The sequence below is a fragment of the Giraffa tippelskirchi genome, chromosome 9, assembly GCF_054371585.1.
Source record: "Giraffa tippelskirchi isolate mGirTip1 chromosome 9, T2T-mGirTip1v1.2.pri, whole genome shotgun sequence".
Taxonomy (NCBI): Eukaryota; Metazoa; Chordata; class Mammalia; order Artiodactyla; family Giraffidae; genus Giraffa; species Giraffa tippelskirchi.
Window position 1 is genome coordinate 52,324,924 of NC_137283.1, and position 16,526 is coordinate 52,341,449.

General features: G+C 54.0%; 2 protein-coding genes across 14 annotated transcripts in view; one reads left to right on the forward strand and one right to left on the reverse strand.

Moving 5' to 3' along the window:
* Positions 1 to 6,012, forward strand: part of ZDHHC3 (zDHHC palmitoyltransferase 3) — a 62,485-nt gene extending 56,473 nt beyond the window's left edge. For 9 of the 10 annotated variants that reach the window (XR_014064298.1, XR_014064299.1, XM_081526056.1 and 6 more), the window contains one exon: positions 3,559 to 6,012. Coding sequence is in view for 7 of the 10 variants with exons in the window: in XM_081526056.1 (XP_081382182.1) it covers positions 3,559 to 3,828 (270 nt within the window). In the remaining 3 variants the exon portion in view is untranslated. The remainder of the gene's footprint in view (positions 1 to 3,558) is intronic. The other variant, XR_014064300.1, reaches the window with a different exon arrangement.
* A 6,962-nt stretch (positions 6,013 to 12,974) lies between these two features.
* TMEM42 (transmembrane protein 42) lies at positions 12,975 to 16,465 on the reverse strand. 4 transcript variants are annotated; one of them, XR_014064303.1, is made up of 4 exons: positions 16,249 to 16,465; positions 14,225 to 14,371; positions 13,793 to 14,042; positions 12,975 to 13,629 (listed from the first exon to the last, which is right to left on the reverse strand). XR_014064303.1 is itself a non-coding variant. In XM_081526071.1 (3 exons), exons 1-3 carry the CDS (start codon positions 16,438 to 16,440, stop codon positions 13,489 to 13,491), a joined length of 480 nt encoding a protein of 159 aa, XP_081382197.1. In that variant the 5' UTR covers positions 16,441 to 16,465; the 3' UTR covers positions 12,975 to 13,488. The 4 variants fall into 4 exon arrangements, 1 of the variants encoding a protein (XP_081382197.1); XR_014064302.1 differs by having other exon boundaries at positions 13,793 to 14,046; XR_014064301.1 differs by having other exon boundaries at positions 13,793 to 14,138.
* Between the last annotated feature and the right edge of the window lie 61 nt (positions 16,466 to 16,526).

A 16,526-nucleotide genomic window follows, 5' to 3' on the forward strand; every position in this document is an offset into this window, starting at 1 on the left:
GCTAAGGAGGGAGGCCTGGCAAGAGGCCAGGTTGCGAATATCATGGCCTCCTGTGCCCCAGACCCACATGAGCTTCCCTCAAGAGTTGTGTCTACATGGTCCATTTCCTGACACAGCTTTCTCGTTCTCATTATAAAAGTCACACCTGTTCATTGGTGAAAACTTGAAACAGAAATAAATCTAAAATCTCATTCCCAAACCCTAGCTCCCATGATGATGTCACATGCAACTTTGCTTTCTTTCCTTGTCACCACATGGACAAGAATTTCCAGTGCGTGTAAACCTGTATCGATGCCACTTGTTTAGACTTTTTATTGAAGTATAGTTGATTTACAGTGTTGCATTAATTTCCCTGTACAGCAGGGTGATTCAGTTGTATCAATACATATGTATATTCTTTTTCACATTCTTCTCCATTATGGTTTATCACAGGAAATTGAATACAGTTCCCTCTGCTGTACAGTGGGACCTTGTTGTTTATCCATTCTATATATAATAGTTTGCATCTACTAATCCCGAAGTTCCAGTTCTTCCCTCGCTCACCTTTCCTTTTCCTTGGCAACCCCAAGTCTCCTCTGTATCTGTGAGTCTGTTTCTGTTTTGCAGATACATTCATTTGTATTGTATTTTAGATTCCATATGTAAGTGATTCCATATAGTATTTGCCATTCTGTGACTTACTTCACTTTAGTATGATAATCTCTAGGTCCATGCATGTAGTTGCAAATAGCATTATTTCATTCTTTTTTATGGCTGAGTAATAATCCATGGTGTGTGTGTGTGTGTGTGTGTGTGTGTGTATATGTATATACATACACACATATATATGTGTGTGTGTGTGTGTGTGTATACACATACCACATCTTCTTTATCCATTCATCTGTTGATGGACCTTCAGGCTGTTTCCATGTCTTGGCTATTGTAAATAGTGCTTCTCTAAACGAAGGGGTGCATGTATGTTTTCAAATTATAGTTTTGTCTGGGTATATGTCCAGGAGTGGGATTACTGGGTCATATGTCAACTCTCTTTTTAGTCTTTTGAGGAAGCTCCATACTGTTTTCCATACTGGCTGCACCAATTTACATTCCCACCAACAGTATAGGAGGGTTCCCTTTTCTCCACACTCTCGACAACATTTATTATTTGTAGGCTTTTTGATGATGGTCATTCTGGCCCATGTGAAATGGCACCTCATTCTAGTTTTGAGTTGCATTTCTCCAATAATTGGCAATAATGAGCATCTTCTCATGTGCCTATTGGCTATCTGTATATCTTCTTCGGAGAAATGTCTGCTTAGGCCTTCTGTTCATTTCTCAGTTGCATTGTTTGGATTTTTTGTCGTTAAGTTGTATGAATGAGCTGTTTGTATATTTTGGAAGGACTGATGTTGAAGCTGAAACTCCCAATACTTTGGCCACCTCGTGCGAAGAGTTGACTCATTGGAAAAGACCCTAATGCTGGGTAGGATTAGGGGCAGGAGAAGGGGACAACAGAGGATGAGATGGTTGGATGGCATCACCGACTCGATGGACATGGGTTTGGGTAGACTCCGGGAGTTGGTGATGGACAGAGAGGCCTGGCGTGCTGCAATTCATGGGGTCGCAAAGAGTCGGACACGACTGAGCGACTGAACTGAACTGATGCCACTTTTATTAACTGCATTAGTGTTCTGCTTATAGAAAAACATATAGAAAATTTACTTAGCCATCATTATTGGACATTTTGATTGTTTTTGAATTCTCATTGTAATTCTGCATTCTGTATTGCCTAAATCATGGTGTCTCAGATTTTTGTTTACCTTTTTACTGAGATATAATTTCAGATTTAATCAAGAAAATGGTAAAAACAGTACAAAGAGCTCCCATATGCCTTTCAGTCAGTCTTTCCAAATGTAAACATTTTATAAAACCATAATACAGATATAGAAACTTGGAACTTTGATACGGTACCATTAACTAAAAGAGTGCTGGAGAGGAAGTGACTCAGGCATAGCCAGATCTCAGTCAGTACCTGTGCGTCAGTCTCTTCTGCACAACAGAGAGGACTGGGCCAGTTCGGTAAGGATCTTATGTGGAAGGGAAAACCTAGAACTGGGTACTCAGAGGTCCTTCCCAGGTGGAAAGCAGTGTCCGTGGGCAGGACCGGTGCCTGACCTTTGCCCCTGGCAGAATCTCTGGGCTCCAGAAGAGATGGACCGGGCAGCGCCCGGTGGGGAGTGGGGGTAGAGGGTGTTGTGGGTCTGGCCTGGCTGTGCCTGTAACTCCTGTAGCTTCTCCCCGCTCCCCAAACCCTCTCTGTGGCCTGGCGCACCGACACCCAGAGGCAGGTGAGTGGGCAGCTCGGGAGAGGCCTCAGGGCGTGTCCACCGCATGTGCAGGCCCGAGGCCGGCCCTCTAGCCCCCAGAGCGGCCCTGCGTGCCTTCCGGCTCCCCCCTGCATGTCGGCGCTCGCTGTGCTGTGCACCCGGCTGCCTCCTCCCCTCACCTGTCCCGTGTCCCCTGCGCTCCCCTTAACCCCAGCATCCCCCTTCATGCTGAGTTCGCTGCGCCTGCTGTCGGAGGGCGGAGTGGCCCAGGATTCTCGGGGAGGAGTCATCTTTCCAGGTGGTCTCAGGATGAGGGGGCCGGCTCAGGCCTACAGAGGCCTGAGGGGTTACCCCTTGGCCGTTTGCCACCGGGAAGCCTGGTCGCTGTGCAGCAGCCATCTTGGGAACTGTGGAAGGAAAGGGCTGGCAGGGGTAGGACAGGCAGGCCCTGCTTGCTGTGCTGCTTTGCGCCCCTCCCTGCCCTCTGAGGACCCCCCCCACCTCGGCTCCCCTCCCCGCCCTCTGAGGAGTCCCCCCACCCCGGCTCCCCTCCCCGCCCTCTGAGGAGCACACCCCCCCCCACCCCCCCACCCCCGCTCCCCTCCCCGCCCTCTGAGGAGCACACACACCCACCCCCCTCCCCGGCTCCCCTCCCCACCCTCTGAGGAACACCCCCTCCACCCCCCCTCCGTTCCCCTACCCGCCCTCTGAGGAGCCCCCCCCACCCCGGCGCCCCTCCTCGCCCTCTGAGAAACACCCCCCCCCCCCGGCTCCCCTCCCCACCCTCTGAGGAGCACCCCCACCCCGGCTCCCCTCCCCGCCCTCTGAGGAGCACCCCCACCCCGGCTCCCCTCCCCGCCCTCTGAGGAGCGCCACCCACCCCGGCTCCCATCCCCACCCTCTGAGGAGCCCCCCCCACCCCGGCTCCCCTCCCCTCCCCGCCCTCTGAGGAGCGCCCCCCCGCCCCCGGCGCTCCTCCCCGCCCTCTGAGGAGCACACCCCCCACCCCCGGCGCCCCTCCCCGCCCTCTGAGGAGCTCCTCCCACCCCGGCGCCCCTCCCCGCCCTCTGAGGAGCGCCCCGCCCCCCCCCCCGGCGCTCCTCCCCGCCCTCTGAGGAGCACACCCAGCCCCCCCCACCCCCCCACCCCGGCTCTCCTCCCTGCCCCCTGAGGAGCCCCCAGCCCTGGGCCTCGGCGCTCTGCTGTGCGAGGCCCAAGCACGCTGATCCTCTGTATCCCATTCTCCTCCCAGGGCATCGAGCGCCTCCAAAGAAAGCAGCAGCGCAGGGAACGCAGGGGCAGCTGGAAGTCGGTCAAAGAGACCTTCGGGGGGGACTTTTCCCTGAACTGGTTCAACCCCTTCTCCGGACCGCGTCACCCGAAGCCGCTCAGTGACAGAGACTGGGTGCGACAGGGGTCCTCGGTGTCGGACACGGAGAACACGGAGACGACGGAGGAGCCGTCGGAGGGGCCGTCGGAGGAGCGGAAGGACGAGGACTTCTCGGAGATGGTCGATGAGTGACGCTGCGGGGCGGGGGCCGGCACTGGGCCGTCGAGCCCGCCCGCTCGCTGGTGGCCCCGGCGCTCCTGACCCCCGAGCCCCCTCCCTCTCCCCACGCCGGGCCAGGTCAGGCGGTGGGGGTGGACGCAGCGTGACGAAGCGGATGAGAGACTTGCTCTGAGATCGTGAGGGATTGTCAGGAACCATCCTCCGAGGCTGGGCGCACTTCTCAGCCTGCACGGCCTCACCCAGCAGAGGAAGCTCTGAACAGGGCAGCCCAGGGGCAGAAAAGAATTTGCCTCTCTCCTTTCTTGGGGTGTCTGTCTGCTCTTGAGAAGGTGGGGCCCAGGCTCCTGGCTTTTGGGAACTAAGGCTGTGAGGCGGTGACGGAAGGACAGAGCAGGGCTGGCCTTGGGAACCTGGGGTAGGAGGGGGACCCCAGCATCAGCAGAGATGGGCCTGGGCAGGCGGCGAGGATCCTGGCCGCTCCCCAGAAAGGGCTACCCCCCCAACCCCCGTGCTTGCCTTACTAGGAGACAGCCATGGTGGCCTCGGCTACCTCTAGGGCTCCAGCCTTGTTTGAGAGAGGACTCCCACACATGTGGGACGTGCATGGTTGGGCACGAGCCTAAGTTGTGACAGCAGCACCCAAACTGAGGTCGCGTTGCACAGACACCAGAAGCCTCAGTCCACTCCGAAGTGTCCTGTCTCGGGGCTAAGAATCTGTCTACTCCCGATGGAGGGGCAGAGGGATAACCTATATAGAGCTCCTGGAACTCTGACCTCCCCCATGAGAACTGCATTTAACTGTCCGTCCTGAAAAGAGTCTAACCACCCATATGGGCAGAACTGACCAGAAAATCTAGCCTGAGAGTCTTAGGCCTGTTCTCCCAAGACAGTGCCCTTTCTTGGGGTGTCTGTCTCAAACCATGGATGGTGGCCAGGGCCTGCCAATTGAGAAGCAGGAAAGCCCCCTGTCACACACACAGACCTCCCACACTACCAGGCTGAGCTGGGACCCTGCTCATCCCATGCGAAGCCTGAAGTGTCCCTGATCATTCCTGAAGGCCTGAGCAGGGCTTCCTGGGTTCACAGTCCCTGTTCTCATAGCAGCTGAAGCAGCATCTTTCACAGAGTTCAGCAGAGGGTTGGTGCCCCATGGTGACTGTGGGAAAGAAAAGAGGGCCAGGCAGTGGCCTAGTTCTGGGTGGGCACCCATGGGCATTCCGTAAAGGTGGCGATTGTCAGAGAGACACTGCCGTCCACCCCCAGTGACCCGCCAGGCTCTGGGCTTTCTTGCGGAGGGGCCGCTTCTTTCCTCACCCCAGCTCTAATGATGTCTCACAAGAGGGTGACCGCAGGACTCCAGCATTGACAGAGTAGTTGGCAGGGCATGGGGCCTTCCACACCCAGGCCTTAGGTCTCTTTTCTGGGTCCGTATTAGCTTTAATATTTATTAATGGCCATATAAGGGACCCTGGGGGGCTCTGAAGCCTGTTAACTCACCATCTAGGCAGGCTGTGGCTACAGAGCCCTGCTAGTTTTCGTCCTTACCCAAAGAAGCATCCGAGGTGCAGGCTTGATGGACTGTACACCCAAGAGACTCCACATTGGGGAAGGAAAGCCGTCCCAACCCCTAGAGTGCCCAGAAGGCCATGGTTAGAAGAAGGGGAGAGGGGTCATTGTTTGCGGACAGCTTCAGGAGTCTCTGCTGAGTCCAAGCCTGAGGTCAAAGGCATGTGCTGAGCCACAGGGCCCCTGAGAAATGTCCTTGCATGACAGGTTTGAAACTGGTCTTCCTCCGGCCGTCATAGCCTGAAAGCAGAGTTACCCACCAGGCCCAAAGCCACTTCTGCTTTCAGATTGGTGGGTGGGGAAGCCTTTCACCCACATAGAGTGGGACTCAGCCCCGACCTCTCTCCTCGCTGAACCCATCTCCCTCCACATTAGACACATCAGACCATGTCCCGGGAGGGGCACCTGGGCCGTGTGGGAATCACCTGCCCAACCCTAAGCTTCGTGGCCTCGCACCAGCAACCACAGTGGCCTTCTCTCCATGGTGGCTGTCACCAGTGTGATATTCTGCTTAACCCCAAACTGACCACTGGGCAACTGATGTCAGAACAAGCTGAGGGCTGAAGGGAGGGAGGCCAGGCACAAGCCTCCACCTCTTTGTTTGAATAAAAAGCTCTCTGGTCCACCTCAGCTGCCAGCGTCTCATGTCTTCATGGAGCTCCCAGTCCAGACCCCTGGGCTGCGTCCTGCCTCTCAGGTCACCTTGAGGACATCTCTAAGCCTCTTCTCTCCCATTTGTGGCCCAGGAGACAAGTGTCACACAGCTACACCCTTGTCTTGGGATCTTCTCCCCGTGGTATTTCCTGCAGGAAGAAAACTCACCTTTCGTGCACCAAGCACTGATGGAGCATCTACTGCGGACATGTGGGCCAAGAGTGCCCAGAACTGAAGTCCATGACTCTAGAGCCCAGGCCTCTGCCTCTGAATTTCCTGCAAATTTCACATAAAATATCTCTCATTCAGCCTACACGGTGCTACACGGTGCCTCTGCCAGAGTGTGTCCAGTTGGGGTTATGGCCTTAGAGGGAGGAGCAGGCATCCCCAACGGGGTCCAGAACAAAGAAGCCCGACCCCAGAGAGAGACAGTCCCTTGAGCTGGGAAGTTTGGAGGATCAGATGGCTCTCCAAGTACCCACATGGTCCCAGCATAAGACACTAAGAAGCTTGTTCACAGAAAGAAAAAAGTGACCCAGAGGACCACACGGTCATCTCAAAGGCATCGGAGTTTAGCTAAACGTGCAGTGATCATCTGAGCAAGTCTCTGGAGGGCAGCACCTGGAGAAGAGCTACAGGTAACACAAGGGCTTTGTGTTGGCACAAGGATGTGTCTCCTTCTGGGATGACAACCCCCCCCAGGGGAAGGGACAGACCCCTGCCCTAGGGAAGGGGGTTCTCCCTCCTGGGCTGGGCCACCTCCCTGTGGCCGAGAGCCTGTCTGCAGGCCCAAGGCCATCTCTCTGGGTCCCTGTGCTCCTGCCCACAGCTCTGCTTCCAGGCCCGCCATATGGGGCCACTAGCATCAGTGAGATGAGGTGAGGGGCTAGGCTGGAGCCTTCATGGGGGCACCCCTTGGGATTCTTCTTTACCCCAGAGGTCAGGAAGGGTCACCCTCCTTTAACTCCCTTCTTTTCCTGGAGCTGGTTCAAGTCAGGGCCCTTCTGGCCGAACTTTCTCCTCCTGCACCCTGAGGTGGAGGCCCACGGGGTCACTAAGGTGGCTTTATCCCTGGGGTTCGAGGAGTGAATGGGAGGTACAGGGTGACAGATTTTAACCTCCTTGACTCTGAGAGGGAAAAACTGAAGCAACAGGATCAGCAAATTCACTGACCAGTCTAGGGCCACGTCCAAGGTGGTTCACAAGGGCAGGCCTTCCTGAAAAGGGAAGCTGGGGTCCGAGGGCATTGGGGGACACAGGACTGACCCTGCTCAGCTGGGCAGGGGCCTGGGATGGGCCTGCTGGTGTGTGGAGCAGGGGTGTGGAGGGGGATGTTTTGGGCGTTAAGAGTGAGATTGAAATTTCTGGATGAGAACAAGGTGAAGAGCCTGTGGCTTCCTTGGAGAAGGTTCAGAGGCTGTCTGGAGGGAACAGACAGGCAGGCTCCCGCACCAGGATGGGTGGAGCCATTCACCATCTTCCCCCGTCCCTCCCCCTGCCCTGTGTCAGCCCCCTTGAAGTTTCCTGATTTTAACTTAGCATGATCAAGTAGGTGGGACCACTGGCTCACCCACCACCATCACCAGGGGGCTGGGGCTTCTTCCCTGTGGAAGACTGGAAATGGCCCCTGCACTGCAGGGGCCTCGAAGGCCCAGCAGCCATGGGGAGACGCAGGCAGGGGTCATGAATTTTGGTTTCAGGTGCCACAGTTTCAAGTTGCCTAAAGTTGTCAAAAGTCAAAGGCAAGCAGACAGCACGTGGTCCTCAGTCCTGCGTCTGGTTTGGGCCCAGGCTTGGTGTGTGCCAAGGTCTGTAGGAAAGGCCCTGTCCCCCTGCTGGCCCTCAGGCCCCCTCAGGGAGGGAGGAGAGGTGGGAGTGAGGCATGGGGCAGAAGTCCTTGGACTTTAGGCAGACACAGCGGAGAGAGAAGATACTTTCAGCAGGCCGAGCCAGTGTGGGTAGAAGGCTCGGTCAGCTGCTGCTTCCAGGGCTGATGTGCACGGGGACTGAAGAGGTGGTCCCTCCTCACAGGGCGAGTGGGCAGCAGCTCTGGGCTTCTGATAGCCTAGGGTCCAGGGAGGGCCTCTGTGGCTGTAGACGCCTTTGGTTGTGACCACAGACAGCTGTGGTCCAAAACTCAAGGTGGCAGGGCAGGGCTCTGGGACCCAGGCTGGGCATTTCTACTGTCCACAAGGTGACCCTGTGATTCCATGTGACCTGGCCCAGTGGTTGTGCTGCTGTGGTTGGTTGGCCTTTGAATGCTGTCTTTCACCCAGCTAGCTCTTGAATCTGCCCTCATGTGAGTAATCAAACCTTATCGTCTGAAATCTAATGAGTAATAAAACCTAATTATCTGAAAGCTAATACCTAAGGTTTCCTTGGAAGAAAAGCTATGACAAACCTAGACAGCATATTAAAAAGCAGAGACATCACTTTGCTGACAAAGGTCCATATAGTCAAAGCTATGGTTTTTCCAGTAGTCATGTATGGATGTGAGAGTTGGACAATAAAGAAGGCTGAGCGCCAAAGAATTGATGCTTCCAAACTATGGTGCTGGAGAAGACTCTTGAGATTCCCCTGGACAGGAAGGAGATCAAACCAGTCAATCCTAAAGGAAATCAACCCTGAATATTCATTGGAAGGACTGATGCTGAAGCTGAAGCTCCAATACTTTGGCCACCTGATGCGAAGAGCCGATTCATTGGAAAAGACCCTGATGGTGGGAAAGATTGAGGACAGGAGGAGAAGGGGACAACAGAGGATGAGATGGTTGGATGGCATCACCGATTCAATGGACATGAGTTTGTGCAAACTCTGGGAGATGGTGAAGGACAGGGAAGCCTTGGGTGCTGCAGTCCATGGGGTCACAAAGAGTCAGACACCACTGAGTGACTGAACAAAAATCCCTAGGCAGGAAATGCTGAAATGTTCAACCAAGGCTCAGAGCCGGTCAGAGCTGCCACCTCCTTCCGGGGCATCAGGCAAAGTCTAGTTGGCGATGAGAACAGTCTTCTCAGCAGGAACTTCTTTCACCTCACTGTTACTAAACTTGGTAAGAAATTTCTTGAGTCCAGCTTTTGTTGGGTTGCCTTTTATGTGGAATCTGATGGTCTCCCCTGGCTTCACTGTCCTGGAAAATTCAAAGACATCCAACCATGCAGCTGGCTGGGAGTGCTGCAGGAGAAGGGAGGGGCGCTGTGTGAGAAGCCGGGAGTCCCAGCCGCAGCTCAGCCTTTTTGAAGTCCTGGCTGGTCCTGGGCAGGGCACATGGGCGTCTATGCTGGGCGCTGTGAGAAGTACCTAGGAGCTTTAGATGACTACTAATGATGAGTCCCAGGCTGGAGAGTCAGTTGCAGCCGTCAGGGCTGGAACATGCTGCCAGGGCCAGGCGGGGGTGTCAGTAGTATTTCTGCCATTGGGAGCACTGGGTATAAACCGACGAGCTGAAGACAAGTTCAACCTCCAACTTGCTGAGTCTGATCCACACACCGATGTTTACAACTTGAATGACTATAGAAGACCTTCACACTGTAGAAGAACACACATGCTCCTCTAGCTTATCCTGAAAGATCAGAAGATCCGGAAGTGCAGGGCTCAAGTTCCTACACAGTCTCAGCTAGCCAAGGTGAGCGGCAGCGCCTACTGTTTACAAGGTACCTCAAACATCCCTAGAGACATGACTGCCTGGAGACGTGTGTGTTTTCCCCAACTCCTCTCAGGAGGTGGGAGAAATTTTCTGCTAAGCCACTTGGGTGAGGGTGGGGAGTAAATTTCCCCAAGAGAAACTCTTGATGCTTAAGTCATGAAAGACCCCTCACTGCCTTTGAGGGGGTGGGGTGGCGGGTATGGGGAGGGCCAGAGGTGCACACCTGACAGGAAAGAGTTGCTAAGAAGCTTTTCACTGTAACTTTTACATCTTTAGAATTTTGTACCACGTGCCAATAATTACTTAGTCCAAAAATTAAAATGTTAAAGACTCAGTTGAGCAAAAACTTTAAAAAAAAAATTGCTTGATTGATGCATCACTTCTCCAGAAATTCTTATTTGGAAAAGCAAGGTGTTATTTTTCTTAGGAATACACCTGGCTTGAAGCATAAGCCAACCAGGGCACCCCCCAGGGGTCTTAGGGACCCATCCCAAGCCAGGATTGAGCCCCAGGCAGGAGCCCTTTCCGCCTCCAGTGGCTCACCTCTGGGGAGCTTAGCGTACTGGAAAGATACAGATTCCTGAGACGCGGTCATTTCTTTGGACTCTAGAATTTCTGCAATGATGAAACCTTCGATGATTGGTTCATCATCAAACATAGGTAGCCCAAGTAGGTTTTGGAATCAAGGACAGAATCTCTTCAGATGCTGCCAAAGAGCTAGAGAGAAGGGATGTGGTCATTTACTTCAGTCCCCCAAAATGAGTTACCATCAAGCACAGAATTAGATGAAATCTGGATGGACAGAACTGGGTTACTTTGCATAAGTCTCTTCCTCTCTCTGGAAAACAAGCAGCTGAGCTCAAGATGAAATGATAATTGACTGTGTTCTCCAGGCTCCCATCCTGAGTCCATGGAGACGTCACCAGCTTTAGGACTTTCTGCCCATTCTCAACTGCCCTGGCTACCCACAAACCACTGGTTAGAGTAGGCATTTGAGACAAAATCTTTGCCATCATAAAAGACTTCCAATGGTACTTCTAGCACCCCTGATTCATGGCTGTGATGGACCCCAGGCTTCTGAACTAGTAGTCTCTTTGGCCCCTATTTTCTCTGTGCATAGATTCCTTGTAACTATCAAGTGGTAGCTACTTAGGAAATGTTCATTTGTTAGCTCACAAACCGTGAAAACCAAGTCCTCTGAAGCAGGGACACACGTGTGTGTGAGGGTTATTGTCCACTCTTGGACACAGGCAGGCCAGTCTCAGGAGGAAGCTATGTGGCCTGGTGGTAGGGGGTGGGGTCCTGCAAGGTCTCCACCAGAGGTTTGGAACAGTGAGGGTTGGGAGGTCAGACATGGGAGGCAAGAGTTAAGACAGGAATCAAAGAGATGTTCACTTCCTGAGCCAGCTGTGCAGGACTTCCACGGGGCAAATGTGGGACAGTCCTAGCACAAACATAATTAAGAACAAGAACAATTGTAAACCACTGGGGACAAATGAGATCCCTGAGCCCACACAGAGAGATTGTTTCATAGATGGATAGATGATTGATAGATCAGACAGACAGATGATAGACTGGGGTGAAGGAAGGGCTTTGGTTACAGAATACCGGGCCCAGCACGTAAGCGTAGAGGGAGAGCTGAAGTTGGGAAATGACTGTGAAACCATCATAGAGAAGGTTGGTTCAGACATGAGTTGTCATGCATGCACACTCAGTCGTGTCCAACTCTTTGTGACTGTAGCCTGCCAGGCTTCTCTGTCCATGGGATCCTCCAGACAAGAATACTGGAGTGAGTTGCCATGCCCTTCTCCAGGGGAATCTTCCTGACCCAGGGATTGAACCCTCATCTCCTGCATTGGCAGGTGGGTTCTTTACCACTGAGCCACCTGGGAAGCCCCAGCATGAGCTGTCAGTGGAGAGTAAATTGGCGGGGGGGGGGGGGGGGGGGGGCAGGGAATGACAGGAATGATTTTCATGAGGACCAGGATATTTGCATGACCTCATTTACTTCCTGTTTACTCCAATGAACTTTGTCCTTTCTGAAATGAAATGGGGAGGAGGTGAGATGCCTCAGGGAGTGTGAGGCAGCAAAAGCTGAGATGCTGGGTAACACAGCAGAGACTGAAGTAATGCAGTCATAGCCAGGGCACACTTAGAGCCTTGAAAAACTAAAGAGCCACCAAAGGATGCTCCAAGGAGCCTCCCAAGAGGACCTGGCCGTGATCATGTCTTGATTTTAGACTTCCAGCCTTCAGAACTGTGAGCGAATACGTTTCTGTTGATTTAGCCACCAATTTTGTGGCCATTTGTTTCCGCCCTAGGAAAGGAATTCAGGGCACAGAGTCCATGTGTAGCGCTGGAGCGTCCTCCTTGCCCGCTGCCTCCTTGGGGCCCTGTAGCATGACTCAGCACCCCCATACAGGGGGGTTCATGAGGTCAGAGCAGTGCTGGGACTGCAAGAAGCCATATCTCAGCTGTCATTTTTTAATTTTTTATTTTAATGGTTTTGTTTTCTGTAGTTATTGCACCTGGCTGGGTGGAAGAGACTGAAATATCAACTGCTCGTAATGTCATATCATAAATGCTGGGGAACCATCCTGATCAGGGAAAGCTATGAGGAAAGAGTTAGCAGGATACAACTTCCTTGTTTTTCGACACCAGCAGGCGAGTTGGAATTTAAATCCTCTCAGTATTAAAAAACAAAACCAGTCTGCATAACGGATGATGTTTGCCGTAACTTCTGCCTCTTGGAGTCTCGGGAGAGAGATGACAGATGGAGACACACTGTTAGGGTTTTAAAAGGCAAAGTTGCTCTTAGATCAAAGTTAGCGATAGTTGCTAAGGCGCTCTTGTGAGACCATCAGCCTATGACTTTTCCGCTTGTGTGCGGATTTCTGGTGGGGGGGTACTGTCCAATCAGGACTTGAAAAATGACAAGACGGCGACTTCCCCAGGGGGTCCAGTGCTTAGGACCCTGTGCTCTCACTGCTGAGAACCAGGGTTCAATCCCTGCTCAGGCAACTAAAATCCCAGAGGCCAAGTGGCGCAGCCATAACATAACATAAAGTATTATAAGAGATATGGATGGATATGCTCCTGAATTTGAAGAACACCTGCCTGGGTAGAGTCAGGAAGGAACTGGCAGGCAGAAAGCAGCCAAGCCCCAGGCCTGGAAGCAGGGATGGGATCTCAACTCCCCTCTGAGAACTGCAGTTCACCCCAGTTGCTCTTACTCCAAAAAAATGAGGAAAGGAAAAAAATTAGGACAGAATTGAGATCGCACACCTGGCAGTTTTAACTTACAAAACAAGCATTTATTAATCTAGTTTTTCTTCTCTTGTCTTAATACAGAAGCATGAGGCTGATGGTCTGGTAACATCGATGTGAAGCCGAAAGCCCCACCAGTCCTGATTCCAAAATCCCGTGACAGGCCTTCTTTAGGCAACAGGATTGCAGTTACAGTGTGGTCTCAAGTCCATACAGGAAGCCGACCAACCCCAGGGTCTCCTGCGCCTGCCGGGGCTCGCTGGGTGGGCCGGGGAACACGAGAATCAACAGCGCAGTGCAGACGGATGGAGGAGGCTTCCGGCAGAACACTGCCGAGGCATACTTCCCCCGACAGAAGCTGGAGCTGTCCACCCACAAGGCTTCTTGGTCACGGGCCTGCTTCCCTGGGCAGCGTCCTCCTATGGCCCAGGGTTGGAAGGCTGTGCACTCAGATCGCCCCAAGCTGCAGTCCTCACACGCCAGCCCGAGCCTGAGCCGCCATGACTGTCTTTCCAGCAGGTCTGCCTGGCCAGCTGGTGCTACCGCTGCTTGTGCAGAAGGGGCTTCCTGGGCGGTGGGAGCTCCCTGTGGATCAGGGTGAGTCCGCAGAGGATGAGGAACACTCCGCCCCACCACAAGACCTCCTGGCACTCTCCGTACAACACAAAACCCAGGAAGGCCTGTGGGGCAGAGACAGGGGTGAGGCCGGGTGGGCACACGCCTGCAGGGTGGGTGGGCACCGCCTTCCTCCCCTGTGGCCAAGCGCCTCCCAGGGTAGGAAGAAAGCTCTGGAGCTGGAAGGCTTGGGCCTGAAACCCAGCTGTGATCTTCAACAAGTCTCACCTGTAGAAGTGGGCCGGGCCCCTCCTCACAGCACTGGACCAGCAAAGGGGACGAGAGAGGCCAGCAGAGGCTGGAAGCCAGGCCCTGCACACAGCCGGCCCTGCATGCCCTCCCTGCTTGGACTGCAGGCTGACTGGCTCAGCCCCAGTGGGAGGGAAGAATCTTCACCCTCCTTGTCTCCTGCCTGAGTTCACAGATCCTTGTGGAGCAGCAAACAAGTAGGCTTTTGACGGTTGGACTTCCTCGCCATCTAACTTGAGAATTGCACCAAGTTTGAGATATTGGAGGAGCAGCCACAGGGAGTCAAGATATCGCCCAACCTCTGCTTCGGTTCCTGTCCCTTCTCCTAGGTGGGAAAGCAGGGGTTGCCCAAGGACGACCCACCCAGAACCCAGGTATGGGACAAAGGAACCATACACTCAGGCTACTCACCGAATTGAGGATGTTTGAAAAAGTCACCGTGACAGATGCAATGGCTGAAGACATGGACAAACTGAGGCCCCGGCTAAAGAACGTCCACATCAGAGAATTGGTGGTAGCCATCATAATAATGCCTAAGACGCAGAAGCCCACATTTACCTGCAGGAGAAAGGGTCACTGCAGCCATGGTCAGCCCTGGACAAGCTTGACCAGCAGCCGCCCTTACAGCCACCCCACGGTCACAGTCACTGCTGGCAGCCAGGCTTCCACAGCCTGGGAGTCCTCAGAGCTTTCCTGCACAGGACTTCTCTTAACCTTCAGCTGGCGGCACACCCACTTAACAGATGAAACAAACTCAGAGAAGGCACTTATTTGGCCATTGTACCAGCCATGTGATCTTGGGCAGAAGTAAAGTGCTAACTCATATCCAGTTATCTTCTATTGAACACCAGTCCGTTATGGCCCCACAGTGACCAGTGGGGGTTGGGGGGGGTGGGAAGTTCAGTCTCAGTGGGCCAAGTAGTTATCCCCCGGTCTGAGTAAATGAGGGGCAGAGTCGTCACATGCCAGAATCAGGTAAAATAGGAATTGGTGGTCTCCCTGCTGTCCTGTGCGGCCTGCAAGCCACTCAGCCCAGTCCCACTGGGCATTCTTGAGCTTTTACTCGGTAGCAGGCCCTGGGCTAAGTGTTATAAGGACATTTTCACTTATTCCTTAACTTCATTTTACAGATAAAGAACCTGAGGCATTAAGGAACTTGCCTGAAGCACCACAGCTTGGGGGAGCCACCAGGATTCAGGCCCAGGCAGTGGGACTCCATGCTCTGAACTAGGACACAGCATGGGAAACCACACCTGGGACTATATGACTAGTGATCCCAGATGTCACTTGGAGAACATGCAGATTTCATTCATTCGTTTGTCTCAGGAGATTACTTAGAGAACAGAGGATCTTTAGAAGCCTCCTACACAAAGGACATGTGGACCCCTTACTTGGTTTTGAGTTATTAACCTGCCTGCAGACAAGAGAGCCGCATCCCCTGGGGATGGCGCCCATCTACACCTCCTCCTCTTCTTTCTCGTAACAGTTTCCCAGCAGCTGAATATATGATGTCCTGAGGAAGGAGTGTCTCTGTATAATTTACACAGAAGCCGTTATGTGCCAGTGGCAGCCTGCTTATGTAAAGGCTTATGAAGGTCTGTGGCACAACTGAGAAAACAAGAAAACCTCATGGCTCCTGGTCACTCATCTTACTTTGGACCACTTATTCCAATGAGAATTACACACGCCAGGATACCAACCTCAAGCATGGCAGTGCCCACTGGATTAGCCCTTAACAGGCTTAAACCTAAACAATCAGCCTGTCTACTGTCTCAGTCCAGGACTAACCCTGAGTTGCAGCAGCTGCAATGAAACCTCTTTACCAAGCTGGCCTATATGACTTGAGATGGGAGAGGCCACCTTAGCAGACGTGGGGAGGCAGTTCAAGAGTTCTCAGCATTGGGAAAATATCCAGAACGTTTGTCTCAGTCTTACTTTTATACCTAGGACATCCCAAATTCCCAAGTTTCCTGGCAGGTGAGTTGAGCAGTCAAAACACCCGTTAAAGACGGAGTTGGCCAACAGGCTTCTCACCTTAAGAGTCACGTGGAGAAAAAATGCTCAGGCACAAAGGGCTTAAAATGAGAGGTAGAGAGTGGATGTAGGAGGTGTGCGTCTTCCCCGAGAGTGAACTAGCCCAGTCGGAGGACAAATTTTGGGGGTCCCTGGTAAGGGAACAGGCCTCAGGCCCCGACGTCTCTTACCACCTACATTGGACGAGGGCTGAGCGTGACTGCGAGTCGAGGTATGTTCTTCTGCCCCCGCTGTCTGCAGCGCCCGGCTACGGATGGGGACCACCCCCACCCCGCAAAACAGACCCGCGGGGGTCGGGCGGCCCCAGCGCCGCCAGCCCCGCCCCGCCCCGGAGCCCCGCAGCGCCCCTCCTCCGCCTGGCCCCTCCCGCCGGCCCACCGCAGCAGCGCCCCCGGCTCGACCTCTCTGCCGAAGGCCAGCTTGGCGGAGGCGGCGGCCAAGGCCCCGAACGCGCCGGCGCACAGGCAGTTGAACACGCCCCAGAAGCGGCGCCGCATCGCGCCGGCCTGGAGGTGCGGGGGGAATCCGGCAGAGGTGTTAGGGTAGGCGGCGGCACAAACCCCGCCGCCTCCGGGCCGCGGTCTTCCCGCCATGGCGCTCGCAGCTACCTCTCGGGGCGCCAGCCAGCGGCTGGGCCGGAGGAGCGCGACGATTGGACGGGGGGCCTCACGTGAGCGCC

Bases quoted from the DNA above. Each gene is read 5' to 3' on its own strand.
- TMEM42 (XM_081526071.1), bottom strand. From the start codon at position 16,440: ATGGCGGGAAGACCGCGGCCCGGAGGCGGCGGGGTTTGTGCCGCCGCC. The intron at 14,372-16,248 runs GTCGAGCCGGGG...TTTCTCCTGCAG, and splicing joins AGCTGGCCTTCGGCAGAGAG to GTAAATGTGGGCTTCTGCGT. The intron at 13,630-14,224 runs GTGAGTAGCCTG...TCTGCCCCACAG, and splicing joins TTTCAAACATCCTCAATTCG to GCCTTCCTGGGTTTTGTGTT.